Source organism: Lissotriton helveticus, chromosome 6, assembly GCF_964261635.1.
Source record: "Lissotriton helveticus chromosome 6, aLisHel1.1, whole genome shotgun sequence".
Lineage (NCBI taxonomy): Eukaryota > Metazoa > Chordata > Amphibia > Caudata > Salamandridae > Lissotriton > Lissotriton helveticus.
The window spans coordinates 47,343,964-47,367,362 of NC_136067.1; the positions used below are offsets into that span (position 1 = coordinate 47,343,964).

At 52.1% G+C, this 23,399-nt stretch overlaps 1 protein-coding gene across 7 annotated transcripts in view; it reads right to left on the minus strand.

Annotated features, from left to right (window-relative positions):
* The window catches only part of DNAH8 (dynein axonemal heavy chain 8), a 10,041,960-nt gene that overhangs the window by 3,273,703 nt on the left and 6,744,858 nt on the right, over positions 1–23,399 (minus strand). For all 7 annotated transcript variants that reach the window (XM_078647354.1, XM_078647353.1, XM_078647356.1 and 4 more), the window contains one exon: positions 21,856–22,019. In XM_078647354.1, the coding sequence (XP_078503480.1) occupies positions 21,856–22,019 (164 nt within the window). The remainder of the gene's footprint in view (positions 1–21,855; positions 22,020–23,399) is intronic.

Genomic DNA, 23,399 nt, shown 5'->3' on the forward strand with positions numbered 1-23,399 from the left:
GAAATGCTCGAGTTACCTAGCCCAGGGGCTGCGGCTGCATAGGGTTCAAAAGACATCGGGAATCCTCGTTATAGTCTATGGAGCCTGAAAGAAGATGTTGCTGGCAGGCGACCAGTGAAGATGTTCGGTGTGATCCAAGGCTGTATCAGTGAAGAAGACGACCTGAAAGCAGAGGGGACTCAGTTCTCAATCACTAGCCAGTGATTGTGTGGGCACCAGGATGGCACCGGATGAAGTCACCGCGATCAGGTGAGTGGGTGACGCTGGACGGGCCAGGAGGCGTTGTCGGCGTCCAGGCTGGAAGTGCGAGCTGTCCCACGATGGTGTCTGCTGTCGGCGATGCTGGATCCAAGATTGGAGCAACAACCCTTGGCAAAGGCAAGCCCACGCGGTGGAGTCAAAATGGCGTCTGGAGTGGACCAGGAGGGTCCAGGGCACTTCTTGTTGGACAAGGAGCAAGGGCCAGTCTAGAGGACCTAGACCAGTGGTGAAAACATCGTGGTACGTCATCAGGAGGGCCACTAGCCAATGGGCAAGTGACCGGACAACGTGGCAAGCATCAAAGAAGCAGAAGGGCCCCACGCCGATCTCGTGGATGCTGGGGGGCTGGACTTCGGTGCTGGAGCTGCTTAGGGTTGGGGCTTCTCAAACCCCAGTGCACTCACTCGAGGGTCCCTCGGTGGTCGTGCTGGTTAAGCGTCGTGCAGGTCTTGAAGATAGCCGGTCCCATGGGTCTCGTCGCACCCACGAATCTCAGCTGGGCTGATGATGCAGGTAGAGGTCAGAGATGGCGGGGAATCCGGGTCTCGTCGAGCTGGGCAGTCTTGATCCGGAGGATGGACGTGCAGCAAACCGCAAGCGCTTAGATGGTGCCTGCTGGTGCAGGGTGGCTACTCCTTAGCCACAAGGGAGAGTCTTCAGAGAATGACAAGAGTTCCTTTCGTGGAAAGTAGTTCAAGTTTCAAGATGATCTAATTTGGGAAGGGTGCCCGCTCCTACCTTTATTCTAAGAAAAGGGTCTGGCACGCGACTAGGTCCTGCCCATGGGTGGGACCAGGAGGGGGGTGGTTACACCCCTCTCCTTTGTCCGGTCTCCCCCCAGCTCAGGGGCTGGTGTGCCCCTGGAACTGGTTTGAGCCGGCATATGCACAGTGAGCACCGGGGTGCCACTTGCAGTCACCTTCCTCTCAGCCCTGCCTACCTGGGATACACAAAATCCTGTCTGGGATGGTGCTGGCACCGCCCCTGACAGGAAACCTTTTGTCCAGGCCTCCCTCGCTGGAAGGACTCCCAGCAGCAGGAGGTCAGACTTGTGTCTGTGGTGGCAGCATCCATTTTGTGATGCTGAGGCTTGAGTTAACTTTAACCGGGGTTCACAGTTACATACATGTCGTGCCCCTCTAGAAGAGTGGAATGCTAACCCCGTCGCCAGAATTGGCGAGGGGTTAGTATTCCAATTCGTATGACACCTTACTCAACATGTTTTGATAATGCTATGCCAAAGTTAGCATTTGACCGCGAGGTTCATAATGCACTTAAGAGTATATGGTATAGCGTCATCATGGAACAGCTATAAGGACTTGGTTCCGCAAGCTGCAAATGGGCTCAGCTCATGCCAGAGCACCATCTCACATAATTCCAAGCACTCTGCCTTCAGGATTGATAAGGCCTGCCATAGGAGTGACTGATAGGAATATATGTGTCCATTTTAGGGTTAGATATAGGAATACTATATCTAAAGCAAAGGGTGATTACACCACCTTGCCCCAGCTGTCGTGCAGCCAGTTGTGTCAGATTTGGGTGGCCAGCCGGGGTGGCATAATACATGCTGCAGCCCCTGGTAGGCCCTGGGTACACCTATGCCCTGGGTACAGGCACTGATAAGGTGGCCCAGTACCAATTGGTAAATGCACCTAAGGTACATGGTTGTCAATTTAGAGAGAGAACAGCTAGGCTGTGGGTCTGAATAGCAGGCCCACAGTCAGGGAAAGTCGTAAACCAGTGAAGCAAAAAGCAAAAATCTGGGGTGACCATAGGATTGCAGACCCCACTCTCCTACATAACCCCCCAAACTTATCAATCAATCAATCAATCAATGAAATTATATAGCGCACTACTCACCCAGAGGGTCTCAAGGCGCTGGGGGAGGGGGGTCCGCTACTGCTCGAACAGCCAGGTCTTGAGTCGCTTCCTGAAGGCGAGGTGGTCCGGGGTCAGGCGGAGGTGGGTCAGGAGGGAGTTCCATGTCTTGGCGGCGAGGTAGGAGAAGGACCGTCCCCCTGTGGTGGCTCTTCGGATGCGGGGGACGGCGGCGAGGGCGTGGCCGGTCGATCGAAGCTGGCGTTTGGGAGCGTAGAAGTTGAGGCGGCTGTTGAGGTATCCTGGGCCTTGGTTGTGTAGGGCTTTGTGTGCGTGGGTGAGGAGTCGGAAGGTGATTCTCTTGTTGACCGGGAGCCAGTGCAGGTCTGTAGGAGAGTAGGGTCTGCAATCCTATGATCACCCAGATTTTTGCTTTTTGCTGCACTGGTTTACGACTTTCCCTGGCTGTGGGCCTGCTAATCAGACCCACAGCCTAGCTGTTCTCTCTATCCAAATTGTACTCAAGTACTGAATTGGCACTGGGCCCTCTCCAAGTCCTTGTACCCAGGGCTGAGGTGTACCCAGAAGTCTCCCAGGGGCTGAAGCATGTATTATGCCACCCCTGGGCTGACTAACTAAACTGACACAACTGGCTGCACGACAGCTGGGGCAAGGTGGTGTACTCACCCTTTGCTTTAGATATAGTATACCTATATCTAACCCTAAAATGGACACACAGATCTCCTATCAGTCACTCCTATGGCAGGCCTTAACAATCCTGAAGGCAGAGTGCTTGGAATCGTGTGAGATGGTGCTCTGGCATGAGCTGAGCCTGTCTGCGGCTTTCGGGATCCATCCCTTAGCCGTTTCCACGATATCGCATACCATATACTCTTAAGTGCATTATAATCCTCGCGGTTATATGCCAACTCTGGTATCGCTTTATCAAAACATGTCGAGTAAGGTGTCATACGAATTGGAATACTAACCCCTCGCCAATTCTGGTGACGGGGTTAGCATTCCACCCTTCTAGAGGGACACGACATGTATGTAACCCCTAACCCCGGTTAAAGTCAGACAGAGCCTTAGCATCCACAAAATGGATGCTGCCACCGAGACACAAGTCTGCCCTCCTGCTGCTGGGAGTCCTCCCAGAGCAGGAGATAAGGACAAAGGGTTTCCTGCCAGGGGCGGTGCCAGCACCGTCCCAGACAGGATTTTGTGTATTGTAGGTAGGCAGGGCTTCAGAGGAAGGTGACTGCACGTGGCACCCCGGTGCTCACTGTGCATAGGCTGGCTTGAACCAGTTCCAGGGACACTCCAGACCCTGTGCTGGGGAAAAGCCCGCCAAGGAAGTGGGTGTAACCACCCCCCTCCTGGCCCCACCCCTAGGGCAGGACTTAGTCGCGTGCCAGCCCCCTTTTCCCAGATAAAGGTAGGGACTGGCCCCCTTCCAAATCAGATCATCTTTGGAATCAAGATACCACTTTCCACGAAAGGACTTCACGATTTCTTCCTCAAGATTCTCCCTTGTGGCTAAGGAGTAGTCACCCTGCATCCGCAGGCACCATCCAAGAACACTGCGGTCTGCTGCACGTCCTTCCTCCGGAATCCGACTGCCCAGCTCGACGAGACCCGGCTTCCCTGGCCCCTCTGACCTCTACCCACCTCTACAGCACAGCTGAGAACCGTGGGTGCGACGAGACCTCGAGGGACCGGCCATCGCCAAGACTGCACGACTTCTGCACAGCAAGCCCACCGAGTAAATTCCTGGTGAGTGCTTTGGGGTCCGAGAAGCCCCCACCCTGAGCAGCTCCAGCCCCGAAGAGCAGCCCCCCAGCATCTCCACGATCGGCGTGGGGCCCTTCTGCTTTTTGCTGCTCACCGCGTTGTTTGGCTACTAGCCCGCTGGCTTGTGGCCTTCCGAACGACGCCCGACGACAACACTGCTGCTAGTCTGGTTGCTCCAGACTGGCCCTTGCTTCCCTCCATCGGAGAAGTACCCTGGACCCTCCTGGTCCGGCTAAGACGCCATTTTAGGTCCACCGCGTGGGCCTTGCATTTGCCAAGACTTGTTGCCCAATCCTGGGTCCAGCGGCGTCGACAGCAAGAACCTTCGTGGGACAGCTCGCACCTCCATCCTGGTCGCCGACAACGCCTCCTGGTCCGAGAGACTGCAGAGCCCAGCAGCGCCCACTCACCTGACTGCGGTGACTTCGCCCGGTGCCATCCTGGTGCCCACTTAATCACTGGCTAGTGATTCAAGAACTTGGTCCCCTCTGCTTTCAGGTTTTCTTCTTCCTTGATCCAGGCTTGGATCCATCGAACTTTTCTTCACTGGTCGCCTGCCAGCAACTTCCTTCTTCCAGGCTCCTGGTCCGGCACGAGGATTCCCGACGTCTTTTCGGACCTATGCAGCTGCAGCCCCTGGGCTAGGTAACTTCGGCATTTCGGTGCCCCAGCATAGCCTCACTATCCAAGGGTCAGGATCCACTGTCGTTTTCTCCCTATCAGGTCGGGTTCGCCCGTGAACACTAACTTTGTGAATTCTAGCTTCCATAGACTTTGTCCCACATCCCGCGTGAGAGTGCACACTCTGCACCCGAGTTCCCTAGGCCTCCTGCTAGTAATCTAAAGGTTCAGTAGTCCAGTCCTAGCGATCCCAAAGCCTCTGAGAATCGTTACTTACCTGCTAGTAATTCGCATTCCACTTTTAGAGTATATGGTTTTTCGTGCCCCTCGGGCATTTGTGTATAACGTGCTAACTTAAGTATTTTCATAAGAGTTTTGTTGTGTGCTTAGCACCCTGTCCTCATAAAGAGTACAGGGTTGTTGTGATTCTAATAAATACACTGTTTATTTTCATAACACTTGTGTGGTGTCCTTTCACTGGGTGTTCAAGGGGTAATGTGATGGTAAAACAGCTGGCTTAACACGCCCTCTAGAGTCTTAGCCTTAGACTGCTCGTATCCATGCTACTAGGATAGCTGGTCTATAAGGTTGACTTACAACCAATCATCAATAAGGATTGTTTGGACTGATATATAGTGATCACTAGAATAGTGAACACTGCACATCAGGCCAACTTCTCACAAGGTCTCTCAGGTGTCCGGAGATGTGGCTGCGACGGGGGATGTCCAGGATGAGGCGAGCTGAGGCGTTTTGGATCCGCTGGAGTCTCTTCTGGAGTTTGGCGGTGGTTCCGGCGTAGAGGGAGTTGCCGTAGTCCAGACAGCTGGTGACGAGGGCCTGGGTGACCGTCTTCCTGGTCTCGGTGGGGATCCACCAGAAGATCTTACGTAGCATGCGCAGGATTTTGAAGCACGACGAGGAGACGGCGTTGACCTGTCTGGTCATGGAGAGGGAGGAGTCCAGGATGAAGCCCAGGTTGCGTGCGTGTCTGTTGGTTTGGGTGCGCTGCCTAGGGCGGGGGGCCACCAGGAGTCGTCCCAGGTGGAGGGTGAGGATCCCAGGATGAGGACTTCCGTCTTGTCCGAGTTCAGTTTCAGGCGGCTGTTTTTCATCCATTCGGATACCTCCTTCATCCCTTCGTGCAGGTTGGCTCTGGCGGTGGCGGGGTCGTTGGTGAGGGAGAGAATCAGCTGGGTGTCGTCGTTGGCCCGGAAGCCGGACTGCGAGAGGTCGAGGGATCCGTTCGTTTCGAGGAAGGCGGCCAGCTGCTTGTTGACGGTCTTCTCGATGACTTTAGCAGGAAACGGGAGCAGCGAGATGGGGCGGTAGTTCTTGAGGTCGGTGGGGTCGGCTGATGGTTTCTTTAGTAGAGCGCTGAGTTCGGCGTGCTTCCAGGTCTCCGGGAAGGTAGCGGTGTCGAAGGAGGTGTTGATGATGTTCCGCAGGTGGGGTGCGATGACAGCGTCGGCCTTGTTGAAGACGTAGTGAGGGCAGGGGTCGGTAGGAGATCCGGAGTGGATGGAGTTCATCGTGCGGACGGTGTCTTCGGTGCTGATCGGGGTCCAGGCTCGGAGGGTGGTGGTGGGGGGTGGTGGTTCGGTCGTGGCGTGTGTCGGTTGCGTGCTGAAGCTGTTGTGTCTGTCCGCGATCTTGTTGTGGAAGTAGGAGGCGAGGGAGTTGCAGAGGTCTTGCGAAGGGGTGATGTCGTTGTTTCCGGCGTTGGGGTTGGAGAGCTCTTTAACGATGTTGAAGATTTCCTTGCTGTTGTGTGCGTTGTTGTCCAGTCGTTCCTTGAATGTGGTTTTCTTGGTGGCGTGGATGAGTTGGTGGTGTTTTCGGGTGGCGCACTTGAGGGCAGTCATGTTGTCCGGTGTTGGGTCTCTGCGCCATGTTCTCTCGAGGGCTCGGCAGTTCTTCTTGGAGCTCTTGAGTTCTTGGTTGAACCATGCGGCTTTCTTGCTACCGGGTCTGCTAGGCGGGGTCTTCAGAGGGGCGAGGTCGTCTGCGCAGTTGCTGATCCACTTCGCGAGGTTGGTGGCCGCCTGGCTTGGGTTCGTTGCGCTGGTGGGTAGGTTCTTGCTCAGAGAAGTCGCGAGCTGGTCGGCTGTGATCTTGTTCCAGCTTCTGCGTGCAGCCTGTTGCTGGTGGTGGTGGATCGTGGTCCTTCTGAAGCTGAAGTGGACGCAGCTGTGGTCCGTCCAGTGGAGTCCAGTGGCGTGGCTGAAGGCGATGTCCTTGCAGAATGAGAAGACAGGGTCGAGTGTGTGTCCTGCGTAGTGGGTGGGGGTGGTCACCAGCTGCTTGAGTCCCAGGTTGGCGAGGTTGTCCAGCAGGGTGGTGGTGTTGCGGTCGTTGTTGTTCTCCAGGTGGAAGTTGAGGTCCCTGAGGAGGATGTAGTCAGCGGAGGGGAGGGCGTGCGGGCTGATGAAGTCGGCGATGTCTTCGCTGAATTGTGAGCGTGGTCCCGGGGGTCTGTAGATGAGGGTGCCTCTGAGGGTGGTCTTGGGATTGATGTGGACCTGGAAGTACAGGTGCTCGGCGGGTGCGAGGGTGTCGTCGGTGTTGGTCGTGATGCGGATGGTGTTCCTGTGGATGATGGCGATGCCTCCTCCGGTCTAGTTGATGCGGTCCCTTCGAATGATCTTGTAGCCGTCTGGGATGGCGATGGCGATGTCGGGCGCTGAAGAGGCGTTCATCCAGGTTTCCGTGAGGAAGGCGATGTCTGGTGAGGTTGTGTCGAGCAGGTTCCAGAGCTCGATGGCGTGTCTGTGGATGGAGCGGGTGTTGAGCAGGATGCATTTCAGGTGGCTGCTGCTGTTGCTTGTCTTGGTCTTGGTCAGTGCTGGAGAGGTGCAGGTCCGGATGCAGGTGAACTTGCAGGAGTGGCAGCAGAAGGGTCCGTGGGTGCGTCTCGGGGTGGCTCGGTAGCATCCTGGGATTCGGCCGGCGTTGAGTGCGTTGACGGTGGTGGCGTCGTACGTCCGGCGGGTGGGCTGGGGTCTGCGGGGGCCAGGGGTCCTAGCGCTGGGCGCGGTCCAGGCGCGGACGGGTGCAGACGGGCTTACCTTAGGCGCACCTTCGGTGCTCATTCGGTGCTCCCGGTGCGCGCGTCCTCTGCGCGGTCGCTCAGGGGGCGTCATAAGAAGGGGGACGAGAGGGCGGATCAGCTGGGCGGCGGGAGCGGCTCGGCCAATGGGCCGGTGGTGGGCGGGGCCTGTGGCGAGCTGCGGCGGGAAACTGGCGAGCGGGCGGCTCTGCTGAGGCTGGGCCGCTCGGGGGGTCAGGGGGGCGTCTGCGGCGAAAAAAGGCGGCAAGGCTGGCAAGCAGGAGCAGGCAGGAGCGGGAGGCGGCAGGAGGAGCAAGGGGGTGACCAGGCCTGGTGAGAGGCGCAGTGGTCACTTAGGGACATGAAACTAACCTTGACCAGGTGAGTCTTCCTGTTCTAAGTGGAAATACCTGGAGAGACCATCTGCATTGCCATGGTCAGTCCCTGGTCTGTGCTCCACTGTAAGTCCATCCCCTGTAGGGAAATGGACCACCTAAGAAGTTTGGGGTTTTCACCCTTCATTTGATTTAGCCATAAGAGGGGCTTATTGTCGGTCTGAACCTTGAAGTGAGTCCCAAACAAGTAGGGCCTCAACTTCTTCAGGGCCCAAACCACAGCAAAGGCCTCCCTCTCTATAGCTGACCAACGTTTCTCTCTAGGGGTCAGCCTTCTGCTTATAAAAGCAATGGGCTGGTCATGACCATCAATATTTAGTTGAGATAGAACAGCTCCCACACCCAACTCAGATGCATCTGTTTGGACAATGAAGGTTTTGGAGTAGTCAGGACTCTTGAGAATAGGTGCAGTACACATGGCCTGCTTTAGGTCATCAAATGCCTTTTGACAGCTAACTGTCCACTGAACTTTCTTTGGCATTTTCTTGCTTGTCAGGTCATTAAGTGGCGTCACAATGGACCCATAATTTTTGACAAACTTCCTATAGTAACCAGACAGGCCCAAGAAAGCTCTGACCTGTGTCTGGGTGGTTGGAGGAGCCCAGTCCTTTATGGCCTGTATCTTGCTCTCCAATGGTTGAATCTGGCCTCCACCTACAAGGTGGCCCAGGTACACAACCGGACTCTGCCCTATCTGTCACTTAGTAGCCTTGATAGTGAGGCCTGCCTTTTGCAGGGCCTCCAAAACTTTCCTAAGGTGAATCAGGTGATCGTCCCAGGTGGAGCTAAAGACAGCAATATCATCTAGATATGCTGCACAGAAGTCATCCAGCCCAGTGAGGACTTGGTTCACCAACCTTTGAAAAGTGGCAGGGGCATTTTTCAAACCAAAGGGCATCACCACAAACTGGTAATGACCTCCTGGGGTAAAAAATGCTGTCTTGGCCTTGGCATCCTCAGCTAACCTGATCTGCCAATAACCAGCTGTTAGGTCAAATGTACTTAAGAAAGTTGCAGAAGCCAACTTGTCTATCAGTTCATCTGCCCTAGGTATTGGATGGGCATCTGTCTTAGTGACAGCATTGAGACCCCTGTAGTCTACACAAAACCTCTCTCTTACCATCCTGGGTGTGAGGCTTTGGTACTAGAACTACAGGACTAGCCCAAGGGCTCTCTGAGGGTTCAATGACTCCCAATTCCAACATCTTTTGTACTTCCTTCTTTATGCAGTCCCTGACGTGGTCAGGTTGCCTGTAGATTTTACTCTTTCTAGGCAGACTGTCAGCAGTGTCCACCTCATGGGTGCACCAGTTTGTCTGACTGGGGGTCAGAGAAAACATTTGTATAAAGGATTGAAGGACCTGCTTACAATCCTCTTGTTGATGCTCAGAAAGGCTGTCAGAAAAGACTACACCATCTACTGACCCATCATTAGGGTTCTGAGTGAGCAGGTCTGGGAGAGGGTCACTCTCTTCCTCCCGCCCCTCATCTGTGGCCATGAGCAAGCTCATGTCCTCCCTGTCAACAAATGCTTTGAGCCTGTTCATATGAAGTACTCTGTGAGGGCTCCTGGGAGTTCCAAGGTCCACCAGGTAGGTGACCTCTCCCTTTTGCTCAATGATGGTATGGGGTCCAGACCATTTGTCTTGGAGAGCTGCTGGGGCCACTGGCTCCAACACCCACACCTTCTGTCCTGCATGATAAACAGTTAGGACAGCCTTTTGGTCATGCCAAGCTTTTTGAAGTTCTTAGCTGGCCTCAAGGTTTTTGGATGCCTTCTCCATGTACTCTGCCATCCTGGAGCGCAGACCAAGTATATAGTCCACTATGTCAAGTTTAGGCTTTTTGAGAGGTAACTCCCATCCTTCCTTCACAAGACATAGGGCTCCTCTTACAGGATGCCCAAACAGAAGCTCAAAAGGGCTGTAACCAACCCCCTTCTGTGGGACCTCTCTGTAAGCAAACAGAAGGCAGGGTAAAATGATGTCCCATCTTTGCCTAAGCTTGTCTGGTAACCCTTTTATCATACCTTTGAGGGTCTTGTTGAATCTCTCCACAAGCCCATTGCACTGTGGGTGATAGGGTGTGGTAAATTTGTAATTTACACCACACTCCTTCCACATTGCAGTCAAGTATCCTGACATGAAGTTTGTACCTCTGTCAGAGACAACCTCCTTAGGAAACCCCACTCTAGTGAAAACTGCAAGTAGGGCCCTGGCCACAACAGGAGCTGTAGTGGTCCTAAGGGGAATAGCTTCTGAGTACCTGGTGGCATGATCCACTATCACCAACATAAATCTGTGCCCAGATGCTGTTGGGGGGTCCATTGGTCCAACAATGTCTATCCCCACTCTCTCAAAGGGTACCCCCAACACAGGTAGTGGTATAAGGGGGGCCTTTGTGGTGTCACCTGATTTACCACTGGCTTGGCAGGTGACACATGAGCGACAAAACTCTTTAGTGTCCTCAGACATATGAGGCCAGTGAAAGTGTGGGGCAAGCCTGTCCCAAGTCTTGTTCTGGCCTAAGTGACCTGCACGGGGAATTTCATGGGCTAAGGTGAGAAGGAAACCTTTAAGAGACAAGGGGATGACCAGCCTCCTGGTAGCACCAGGCTTGGGTCTCTTGCCTCAGAGGATAGGAGTCCTTCATCCCAATATACCTTATGGGCACCTGTAGCATTCCCAGCAGCCTCAGCAGCAGCCTGCTGCCTGAGGGGTTCAAGGGAGAAACAGTCTAACTGTGCCTGTCTCAAGTCTGCCCTGGAAGGTCCCCCTGTCCCAAGAAACTCAACCTGTTCAGGTCCAAGCTCCTCTAGGACAGTTCCTTCTGGGGTCTTGGGGTCAGCCTCCTGAGAGGACTGATCCTCAACCTGAGGCAGGGCGGAAGGCTCAGCCTTACCCCTTCTGCTCTTCCTCTTGGGTAGTGTCTGGTCCATTCTTCCAGGATCCAGCACTTGTTCAGCTGGGCATTTCTTGGCCTGTGACCTGGTCACAGCAAGGACATGTGAGGAGAGACCTAGCATTTCTACATGAGTCCTGTACTCCACATCTGACCACAGTGAGGATTCCAAATCATTGCCCAAGAGACAATCTACTGGGAGGTCTGAACTAACTACAAGCCTTTTGAGGCCAGTTACCCCTCCCCAGGAGAAATTAACAACTGCCATACTGTGATTGGTAGTGACATTGCTAGCATTGGTCACTAGGTAGTCTGAACCTAGCATGATCTGGTCAGGGTCCACAAATGTTGGTGTCACCATAGTGACACTGGCACATGTGTCACTGTAGGCCTGAGCCATTTTTCCATTGATTAAAGGTGTTTGCCTGTATTTGCCCAGAGTACAAGGACTTACAGTAGGGGTCTTTTCCATGTCCCCAGTACAAACAAGAACTGCCTGAGTAGGTATTCTAACTAAGTCAGAACCCACCTCAGTTCCCAGGGTCAACCCAACTATAGCCTTGGGAGGTGCACTACAACTACTAACTGTACTAGGGGGTGCAGGTGTCTTAGCGACAGTAGTGGTAGGAAGTTTGGCCGTTCTTGGTGCATTCACTAAACCAGTGAGTCTTACTTTTACAGTATTGGCACCATGGTTTCTTAGGACCATCATTCTTCTTCTTTTGGGAATTTTGGGACTCACCCTCCTTAGGTTGTTGGGGCCCTGTTGAAGACTTCTGGTCATTTTGCTTATTCTCATTATTACCCTTCTGGTCTGCTTTCTTCTGGCCACCACCCTGGTTCTGGTTCTGCTGCTTGACCCTTGTCCTGACCCATCTGTCTGCCTTCTTTCCCAATTCTTGGGGAGAGGTCAGATCTGAGTCAATCAAGTGCTGATGCAACTACTGGTTCTGACAATTATTTAAGATTTGCTCTCTCATAATTAGATTATACAATCCTGTGTAATCAGTAACTTTACTTCCCGGTAACCAGCCTTCCAAAGCCTTAGTGGCACAATCAACAAAGTCAGTCCAATCTTGAGCCTGAGTTTTCTGGGTGTCTCTGAACATTAACCTGTACTGTTCAGTTGTTAAGCCAAACCCATCAATCAGTGGATTTTTCAAGACTTGGTAATCATTAGCATCCTTATCTCTAACAGTGAGGAGCGTGTCTCTACCTTTGCCTTCAAAGGAGAGCCACAATATAGCTGCCCACTGACTCTGGGGTACCTGCTGTAATTTGCAGGCCCTCTCCAGAGCAGTTATCCACTTGTGGATATCTTCTCCTGTCTTATAGGAGGGCAATATTTTACTCAGGTTTCTAGTATCAAAACCACATTCTCTATCCCTAGGGATATTGCTGCCACCAGTGGGGACTACCCCACTCAACTGTTGCTCTCTAGCAAAGGCAAGCTTCTCTTTGGCAAGGGCAAGTTCTTCCCTCTGGATCCTCAGATTGGCTTCTCTCATCTTTGCTTCATGCTCTCTCCTCTGAGAGGAAGTCATTCTCCTCTGGGGGGTAGTCATTCTCCTCTGAGCTGATGCATGAGAGTGCACAGATCTATTGGAGTCCCTAGAATGAGATCTATCTCTTCTGACCCCAAAGTTAGGCCGGCTTAAGGATAGCACTGGGGGTCTCCCAGTTCCTTCCCTATGCATGTTGGCCCTGGTAAGTCTGCTGACTACTACAGGACCTCTGTCTGCCTCATCCCCAGATGGTTCCTCCTCCTCCTCCTCCTCAGCTACATTCTCTCTCTCAGGGAGGTCTAGATCACCACGAGTACCTTCTAAGGGGGGCATGCTCCCATCTGGATTAGAGGGGCCTGGGTTAGAAGCCCTTCTAGCATCATATGTCTCTAAGTGACCTAACAGAAAAGGAGTGGTAGGGTTAGAACCCTGTTTCAATTTCCTGGAGGTACACAATTGTCTCATCTCCTGGAAACTGAGAGCTGCATATCTGGAAAGGACCTGTGGAGGGTCACTAACCACTAGGGGAGTCTCTGAAGACTCTCCATGGGTAGACATGCTTTCTAGTGAGGTGTAAGTGATGCACCTACCTACACTATGGGTTTTCCTACTGATCCCTTGCTAAGAGTTGTAGTCAGGGTGTGCTAGGCCCTTTCTACTACAACAGCTGGTTCAGTAGAACTCAGAGTATTTCTAAGCTTGTTATATGTACCTATAGTACCTTATGTGATCTTTCAACTTATAGTTCAAGATTATATTTGGTAAAAACAACAGCAAGCTCAAATCCCAACCGCTGCACACCAATGTGAGAAGTTGGCCTGATATATGATGCTCACTAGTTATAGTGATCACCTTGTATCAGTCCAAACAACCCTTATGGTGATTGGCTGTAAATCAACCTTATAGACCAGCTATCCTAATGGTAGCATTGACAAAGCAGTCTTAGGCTAAACTCTTTTAGCATGTGAATATAACAATATTACCCCTTGAATACCAGATGAAAGGACACCACACAGGTTGTTATGAAAATAAACTATATATTTATTAATAACAAACACCTCTGAACTCTTTATGAGGTCAGAGGGCTAAGCATATGACAATCTCTTTAGAAAAATACGACAAGTTGCACAAAATTACAATGGTGCCCTAGGGGCACGACAAACCATATACTAAGTAAGTGGAATGTGAAAGTCGATAGAAGGAATGGAGCTGTCCAGAGGCTATCTTCACCTTAAGTAAGTAATAGGAGGCCCACGGGACGCGTGTGCAGAGTGTGAACTCACAAGCGACATGCGTAACAACGTCTATGGACAGCACAGTTCAAGTAAAAGGTGAGTACGGACAATCCTGACTAGATAGGACTAAAATGACTGTGGAACTGGACACTAGGACAGTTAAACTACCCGTGAGCACCGAAATGCTCTCGTTACCTCACCCATGGGCTGCGGGTGCATAGGTGTCAAAGTGTGTCGGGTTCTCGCGTTTAAGTCTATGGAGCCTGGAAGAAAAGATGCTGCAGGCGACCAGGAGGAAGATGTCCGGTGCGATCCAAGGGTGGATCGGTGGAGAAGAGGACCTGAAAGCAGAGGGGACAATGTTCAAAGTCACTAGCCAGTGACTGGAGTGGAACCAGGAAGGAACCAGATGTCGTCGTCGCAATCAGGTGAAGAGTTGATGCTTGTCTCTGCAGCCACGTGGACCAGGAGGTGTCTTTGACGACCAGGATGGAGGCACAAGCTGTCCCACGCAGGCTCTCGCTGTCGCCGGTGTTGGATCCGGAATCGGCGTCAACAGGCCTTGGCAAAGGCAACCCACGCGGTGAGTGGAAACGGCGTCTGGAGTGGACCAGGAGGGTCCTGGGTGCTCCTCTTTTGGAAGGGAGCAAGGGCCAGTCTGGAGCAACCAGACCAGTAGTGAAGAGTTCAAAGTTCGTCGTCTAGGAGGCCACTAGCCAGCCGGCAAGTGACCAGACAACGCGTCTAGCAGCAAACAAGCAGAAGGGCCCCACGCAGATCTCGTGGATGCTGGAGGGCTGGTTTTCGGTGCAGAAGCTGCTCGGGGTTGGGGCTTCTCAGTCCCCAATGCACTTGGTCGAGTTTACCTCGGGAGTCGTGCTGAAAGCGTAGTGCAGGTTCTTTCAAGATGGCCGGTCCCACGTGTCTCGTCGCACCCACGGATCTCAGCTGTGCTGCACATGTGAGTTGAGGTCGGAGAGGTCTGGGAATCCGGGTCTCGTCGGGCTCTGAAGTCTGGATCCTCGAGGGAAGACGACAAAGTGAAGCCACTGGACGCTTGATGGTGCCTGCAGTTGCAGGATGGACACTCCTTGCCCACAAGGGAGATTCTTCAGTCTTCTGTGGAGCAGAACGTCGAAGTCCAGAGTTTCTTCTTGTAAGTTATTCAGGATAATCTAATTTGGAATGGGACCAGCTCCTACCTTTATTCTCCTAAAGGGGGCTGCACTACTGACTAGGTCCCTCCCCTGGGTGGGACCAGGAAGGGGGGTGGCTACACCCCCTATCCTTTGTCCGGTTTTGCGCCAGAGCTGGGGCAGTGTAGTATTCTCTCATGATGTTTCATTCTCTATGTTTCTTCACTTTAGCTGCTCAGCCTGTGTGTGTCTACTCTGTATGGAATGTTGGTGAGTGGACCTTCACTGGAATGCCTGGGTGACTGGATGAAGTGTGACAGTTGGTCAGAGAGGCTGAGCAGCTAGCAGGCTGCTCCTGGTGGGGCTGTGAGTTACCTGTTAATTACCATCTACAAGACTTTTACTACCTGTTAACCAACCTGTGAATAAACCTACTTGGTTTACATCATACCAGCGTAGCGTGGTTACTACAGGCAGGGATGCCCCAGCAACTGGTTTGAACCGGTGTATGCACAGGACACCTTGTGTGCCCCGGGCATGTCTCATTCCTTTCAGGCCTGTCCTACCCAATACACAAAATCCTGTCTGGGGTGGTGCTTGTGAGAAGTTGGCCTGATATATAATGCTCACTAGTTCTAGTGATCACCTTGTATCAGTCCAAACAACCCTTATGGTGATTGGTTGTAAGTCAACCTTATAGACCAGCTATCCTAATGGTAGCATGGACAAAGCAGTCTTAGGCTAAACTCTTTTGGCATGTGAAGCCAGCTGTTTTACCACAATATAACCCCTTGAATACCAGATGAAAGGACACCACACAGGTTGTTATGAAAATAAACAGTATATTTATTAATAACAAACACCTCTAAACTCTTTATGAGGTCAGAGGGCTAAGCACATGACAATCTCTTAGGAAAAATACGATAAGTTGCACAAAATTACAATGGTGCCCTAGGGGCACGACAAACCATATACTAAGTAAGTGGAATGTGAAAGTCGATAGTAAGAATGGGGCTGTCCAGAGTTTCTTCTTGTAGATTTGTTCAGGATAATCTAATTTGGAATGCGACCAGCTCCTACCTTTATTCTCCTAAAGGGGGCTGCACTACTGACTAGGTCCCTCCCCTGGGTGGGACCAGGAAGGGGGTGGCTACACCCCCTATCCTTTGTCCGGTTTCCTGCCAGAGCTGGGGCAGGGATGCCCCAGCAACTGGTTTGAACCGGTGTATGCACAGGACACCTTGTGTGCCCCGGGCATGTCTCATTCCTTTCAGGCCTGTCCTACCCAATACACAAAATCCTGTCTGGGGTGGTGCTAGCACCTCCCAAGGCAGGAAACCCTTTGTCCAAGCCTCCCTCGCTGTAAGGACTCCCAGCAGCAGGAGGTCAGACTTGTGTCTGTGGTGGTGGCATCCATTTTGTGATGTCAAGGCTCGAGTTAACTTTAACCGGGGTTCACAGTTACATACATGTCGTGTCCCTCTAGAAGGGTGGAATGCTACCCCCGTCGCCAGAATTGGAGAGGGGTAGTATTCCAATTCGTATGACACCTTACTCGACATGTTTTGATAATGTTAACCGCGAGGATTATAATGCACTTAAGAGTATATGGTATAGCATTATCATGGAACAGCTATTAGGACTTGGTTCCGCAAGCTGCAAACGGGCTCAGCTCATGCCAGAGCACCATCTCACATAATTCCAAGCACTCTGCCTTCAGGATCGATAAGGCCTGCCATAGGAGTGACTGATAGGAATATATGTGTCCATTTTAAGGTTAGATATAGGTATACTATATCTACAGCAAAGGGTGATTACACCACCTTGCCCCAGGTGTCGTGCAGACAGTTGTGTCTGTTTAGATGGCCAGCCAGGGGTGGCATAATACATGCTTCAGCCCCTGGTAGGCCCTGGGTACACCTATGCCCTGGGTACAGGGACTGAAAAGGTGGCCCAGTACCAATTGGTAAATGCACCTAAGGTACATGGATGTCAATTTAGAGAGAGAACAGCTAGGCTGTGGGTCTGATTAGAAGGCCCACAGCCAGGGAAAGTCGTAAACCAGTGAAGCAAAAAGCAAAAATCTGGGGTGACCATAGGATTGCAGACCCCACTCTCCTACAGCCACCACAGCCCTGGAGGGACGCGTCTGTCACAACTACGTGCTCCGGTTGGGGTAGGCAGAGGGATCTGCCGCTGACCCAATCACGGTCCGTGAGCCACCACTGCAACTGTCTTGCAGTGCCCTCTGAGATAAAGACATGGAGGGACACAGGTGCGACTTCGGCACATTGATGGAGAACCCCAGCAGGTGTAGGAGGTCGGCCGTAGTCTGGAGGTGGCTGACGACTGTCTGGGGCGAGCCCGCCTTCAACAACCAGTCGTCGAGGTAGGGGAAGACTGACACCCCTAACCTGCGCAGATGAGCTGCGACCACCGCCATCACTTTCGTGAACACCCGTGGGGCGCTGGTAAGGCGGAAGGGGAGCACTGTAAACTGTAAACTGAAAGTGCTCGTGGCCTACCGTGAACCGCAGGTAGCGCCGGTGGGCCGGCAGAACGGGGATGTGGAAATACGCGTCTTGCAAGTCCAACGCTACCATCCAGTCTCCTGGGACCAGGGCAGCTAAGATCTGAGCCAGTGTCAGAATCTTGATCCTCTCCTTCCGGAGGAAGCCGTTGACGTTCCGCAGGTCCAAGATAGGGCGTAGGCCCCCTTTGCCCTTCTTATGAACCAGAAAGTAGTGGGAGTAACAACCACACCCTACTTCTGGCCCAGGAACGCACTCGATGGCCTCCTTGGCCAAGAGGGCCGTAACTTCCTCTCTCAGAAGATTCAAGTGCTCCCCGACACGCGGTGGTACTGCGGTGGCATGGCTGGAGGGGTCGCCTCACCCACCTGTCCGATGTGATGTTGCGCCAGTGGAGGAGGTGCTGGCGAACCCTGCCCCCCAATGGCGTCTCGTGGGCCCGAAAGCTCGGACTAGGTGGGCTTTGAGGCGGATGCTGCGGAGTAGATGTGGACTGGCCTCCCCATTGTCCCCGGGCACCACCATGGGGGTTACCACGTCCGCCACCGCGTTGGATGGTAGTCTGCGGCCCGTGGCTGGCAGAACATGTGGGGGCCCCCCTTCCGTGGCCACGAAAGGGGCGAAAGGCAGCAGATTTCTGGCGCTAGCCGACAGGCCCAAGGACTTGGCCGTAGCCCTAGAGTCCTCAAAGCGCTCAAGCGCACTGTCTGCCTTGTCGCCAAAGAGGCGACGGCCATCAAACGGCATGTCCATAAGAGTGTTTTGGACATCAGCCGAAAAATTGGTGGACTTCAGCCAGGCGTGGTGACGAATCGCCAACATCGTTGCCATCGCTCTACCCAGCAAGTCCGTTGTATCCAGCCCACATCTGATGGAGTACCGTGCCGCATCTCGACCCTCCGCAAAGGCTTGGGCGAGTTAAGTCCGGGCCTCCTCCGGACATTGTGGTAGCACGGCCGTGACCGTCTTCCACAGAGAGTGGGTATATTGGCCCAAGAGGCACGCGGTGTTAAATGACTGCAACCCCAAACTCAGGGAGGAGAACATCTTTTTTTCCATACTGTTCGTACCTCTTGGATTCCTAATCGGGGGGAGCCGTCGGTAATGCGGTCTGGGAGTTAGAGGCCTGGATGACCAGACTCTCGGAGTGGGGTGGGTGGACAGGAAGCAAGGTTCGCCCGGAGCCGGGCGCTGGCGTCTGGCCACGTTCCTATCTACAGGGGGACCTGTAGCGGGCCTGGACCAGGTGCCCAGAAGAACGTCAGACAAGGCCTCATTAAACTGCAACAGAGGCTCCGCCGAGCTTGCTTGCGGTTTAAGGACCTCAGTGAGGAGGTTAGTCTTCACGGCCGCGACGGGGAGTTCAAGGGATAAGGCCTTGGCCACCCGCGTCAACACCACACTATAGGCTGCCCCCTCCTCTGTAGCCACAGTAGGAGGGGAGACAAAACCAGTGTCTGGCGAAGTGTCCAGACCACTGGCGTCCCCAAGCTCACCTGCCCAGTTCTGATAAGACTGGCACTCCCGTGCCAGAGGGTCCTCAGACCCCTCCCAACCCCCTCCGCCACCCATCTCCTGCTACTCAGGGTCAAAAGATGGGGCTGGATCATAGAAGTAAAAATCTCCTATCGGCGTCAAAAGCGGCGTCGGGCGACGCCGCTCTGGCGTCGGAACCGGACGTAGGGGGGGACTGGGGACGGCGTCGACCGTGGTCGACTGCGTCGGGACCGAAGTTGCCATCGGGTGCTTCGGCCCCCGGACCGAGGGGGGGACTGGGGACGGCACCCTAGGAACCGGCGCCAGTGAGGTCGTAAGGTCGACCGGCGACGATCCGGATCCTGACCTGGATCCAGCGTGGCCCTGCGGCGTCGAGACCGAAGTCGCCTACGGCGCCGGGGCTGAAGCTCCCGATGGCGCCGGGGCCGAAGCCCCCGGCCCGCTTGGGCTCCCAGTCGGGGACGCTTGCCCCAAAGGCGCCGCGGAACCCGACGGAGGAGTGAGCGACCTCATGGCCATGAGGAAAGCTTCAATCTCCCCCGGCGTCACGTTCTGTGCAGGGACCGGCGGGTATGGAGCAGGCCGCGACGCCTGCGGCTCCGGCGGAGCCGTGTGGGCGTTGTCACCCGAACCCTCGGCCGCGTCGTGCGAGCGTCGGGGGGAGTTGGAAGAGCGATGTCACCTCTTCGACTTCTTGTGCCTCTTACCTGAGGACTTGGAGCTCGAGGAGTGGTGTTGATCCTCTGAGCCGTGATGACTCCGGCCCCGCGACCGGTCCCTCGACCTCCTTCCGGACCAGGACCTCGAACGGCGCAGGGCCGACTGCCGGAGCACGAGGCGCTTGCCGGACCGCTCCCGCCTAGCCTTCGACGTCAAGGCCCGGCAGTGTGGGCACGCTTGTCATCGTGGTCGGGCCCCAGGCAATGAAGACACCGGCGATGGGGGTCGGTAACCGACATCAGTCGGTTGCAGTCGACGCAGGGCTTGAACCCGAGCATCCCTACCGGCACCGTCGGAGTCGTTCGACTTCGAAAAATGATCAACAGAGATCAAAAAGTTTAGTCAAAAAGTGACTAAAGGTTCCACTGCTCCCGGATCGGCGCTTGCTAGCGCGGAAAAAATAGGAACTGATGTCAGGGCGAGAGGGTGGCGTCTAAGTACTCCGGCGACGTCATCCCGGCGCCAACGACGGACGCGGAGCCGCAGACAACGCCTACCGACACGCAAGGGTACTGCTACGCAAAAGTTTCCGGCTCCAGTCTGACGCCTGGGGGTATTCTAAGGTAAGGAATCTAATACTAACCTGTTTCTTTCGGATAGCTGATTTACTAGAGTAAGCATCTGAAACCAGATTTCCAATTTTAAAGAGATCATTATCATTTGACATGACTGAAACATGTCGACCCCCCCCTTTGTTTTTAACCACCCATAGTATGTGAAGGGCATATTAATTGTCCCTTTCACATTCCACAATTTTTTAACCTTGTGACTGCCCCCTTTTTATGTTTATAATAAGCAATGCAACTGTAGGGTACAATAAGCTATTTTAAGATTGCTTTTCTTATGCAGATGTCACCAAGTCTCTTTGGGTAGAGGCTCAGCCTCTTCGTAGACAACATACCACTGAGGAAAATAGTCACTTAGGGCCTCACTATCATTGTATGAAGAGAATCTAGTCATAGAGAATGGTGAGGGTGCACTCTTTTTGATTACCTTCATGCTATGCATTTGAAGTGGAGCACATCTCGTGTGAGACGCTTCTACCTCCTTTTTATTTTGTTGTAAGTCTTACTACTCTAATGCAGTGCCAGATCTCGCTGTGCAAGCAGTAATGTGGTGACAGTAAATCTGCATACTCTTTTTGGAACATCATTAATACATCCCAGAAGGGACAGTAGTGTGGATCGTCTCCTTCTTAACAAACAGAACACAAGCTGCCAGCCTGGCACCTTACTCCTCAGAGGGTCTTAAGAGTCATCGCTCAGCCCCCTCCTTATTAAAGTATACACGATCCCTTTTGTCAACATTATCCGCATACATTACATCAACATCCTCTCCTACACCAACAACACCCAACTCATACTCTTCCTCTCAGACAAGATGTTCAACACATGAAAAAAGTTCACCGCCTTCATGACCAAAGTTGCTAACTGGGTGAATGCCATTTGTCTCAATCTTGAAACCAACAAGACAGATGTAGTGATTTTTAACAAGAACACCTCGCCATAGTACTCCAACTGATGACCAGCTAAACTTGGACCAACGCCATGCACCTACCCCAGGAGCCACTGAATCATCATCAATAGCAAACTGGACATGACCGCACAAGTCAACACCATCACTGCATTCAGCTTCCACACCCTGAAGATGCTGAGAAAGATTTTCAATTGGCTCTGAAGCAACACCAGAAAAACTGTAATTCATGCTCTAGTTATCAGCAAATTTGACTACGGGAAGAGCCTCTACACCAGAATCACCAAGTAACTCACCAGCAGACTACAAACCATCCAAAATTCGGCAGACTGGCTCATCCTCAACCTCCCACACAGAACTCGCATCACACAACACCTCATGGAGTTCAACTGGCTCCCAATACACAAACCCAATCCTTGCAAACATCTCACATTCAAGACATTCCACAACTTGGGCCCCACGTACCTGAACAGTTACATAACCCTCAACCAACCACTCAGACACCTCCACAACGTATGACTCATACTCATACACATCCAATGCATGCACAGAACCAGATCAGGAGGACAAGTGTTCTCCTACATTACTCCTACAGTGTGCAATGTCCTCCAACTCCACATGAGAGCCTCCTCCCCTCTTCTTGAATTTTGCGAGAAGCTGAAGACCTGGCTTTTTAGTTAACCAATCCACTATAGGCAGGGCTAGGCACATTCACCAGCTCAGCCCCTGGATACCTTCGCTAGTGAAAATGCTCTTTATAAATATACATAACATGTTTTAGAAATTTGCAGGCAATGGAAAGTATGTTTGAGATGCCTTAGAAGTTAGAGCTCATCTTGTCAAAACATGAATTTTCACTTGCAAATCCAAAAAGACATGCTCCAATGTTGCAATTCATAAGTTATTTACAATTTAGGTAACATACCTATCAGCAATCACTCTGTTGCATTCATGTCTGAAGAGTGCTAAATAGGTAGAAATGGTAGTGCATTCAGCAGCTTTTACAGTTAGCATTCCTTGCCAAATTCTTGAAAGGTCTCGGAGATTAAAGATGTAGTGAAATTTGGAGGGGGTAGGTAACATCTTCACCTAAAGCATTACAAATTCTGATTGGTGAAAATTATCAACAAATAAGAAATACAAACAAATATTTGGAATAAAACATGTTTAAGTATCTGCATGAATTATTTGTCTTTTTATAGCAATCACTGAGAAAAAAGTTACTTACCTGTAACAGTTCCCCATTAAAACATCAGACTATCTTTGTGCAGGTGTGAGATCGCTCTCCACCAGTGAAGTAAAATGTTCCAACAATACACAAGCAATGGCAAGACTTCAGCAACATTTAGTTGTGCATATTGTAACAATATGAGAACATTATATTTAAAAAAATAACAACTAGAATATCAAAACAGGTTCAAAATGCAGCAATCTGTATAGTTGCCTTTTCAAATAGAAAAAAAGAACATAAACTCCTCCCATGGGCAATTCATATAACAAAATGCACAGTCACTTTAAGCAAACCAAGAGCCACCAGTCACCAAGCATTAATCATGGTGGCAGCTGATTCCTCAGTTCATTAAATATTATGATTTGATCGGAGCAGGATTTGTTTTGCAATTTAATGTAAATACACAAGATGGAAACTAACCCTGGGCAAAGCACTACGCTACGCTCACGTAATTTGCGAAGTTTGCGCTACTGCGCACTACGCAAATTGCACATAGCACAGTGCAAACACACGTAGCGTAGTGCAGCGGTCATTTTTTCCTTGCTCGCAGTCCTCATCATCAAGTTGGCGACCGCGACCAAGCACGATGACATCCCGACGAGACTTTTTCCTCGTTTGCGATCAGCAACATCAAATTGCCGATCACGAGGGTGGAAAATATACCTCCCGGCGAGATTCTCAAAGCGTGGAGGTCAGGTTTCTCATTTCGAGTGGTCGCTTATGCTCGTGACCGCTCACGATGAGAAACTACCAGTCCGCGTTGAGAAAGCTGTCGCTCGAGTAGAAATCTACTCGAGCAGCAGAAAATGACCGCTTGCACTGTGCAAGATGCAGTTTGCACTGATTGCACAGTGCGGACAAGCATCTGGCACTGTGCAATCAGTGTGAACAGCATTTTGCACAGTGCACTATGCAGTTTGCGTTGCTACGCATAGCTCGAGTAGCGCAAAGTGCACTTCGCGTAGCTACACATAGCGCTACTTCGCAAACTGCTCCCAGGCTTAATGGAAACTGGACTGGGGGCGATACAGGAATAACATTTTATTCATCATCATGGAATCTTTACTGGTAGTCAGAAATAATAAATCAGATAAAAGGCCACAAGGAATTGAAGGAAGACTAAATTAAGTAGAATGACATGAATATCTTTAAAATATATTCGGAAACAAAGACTGAACTACCTAAGAGCCAGGTTAAACTGAAGGAAAATAATTCTACTCTCTTATGGATAGAGTCTA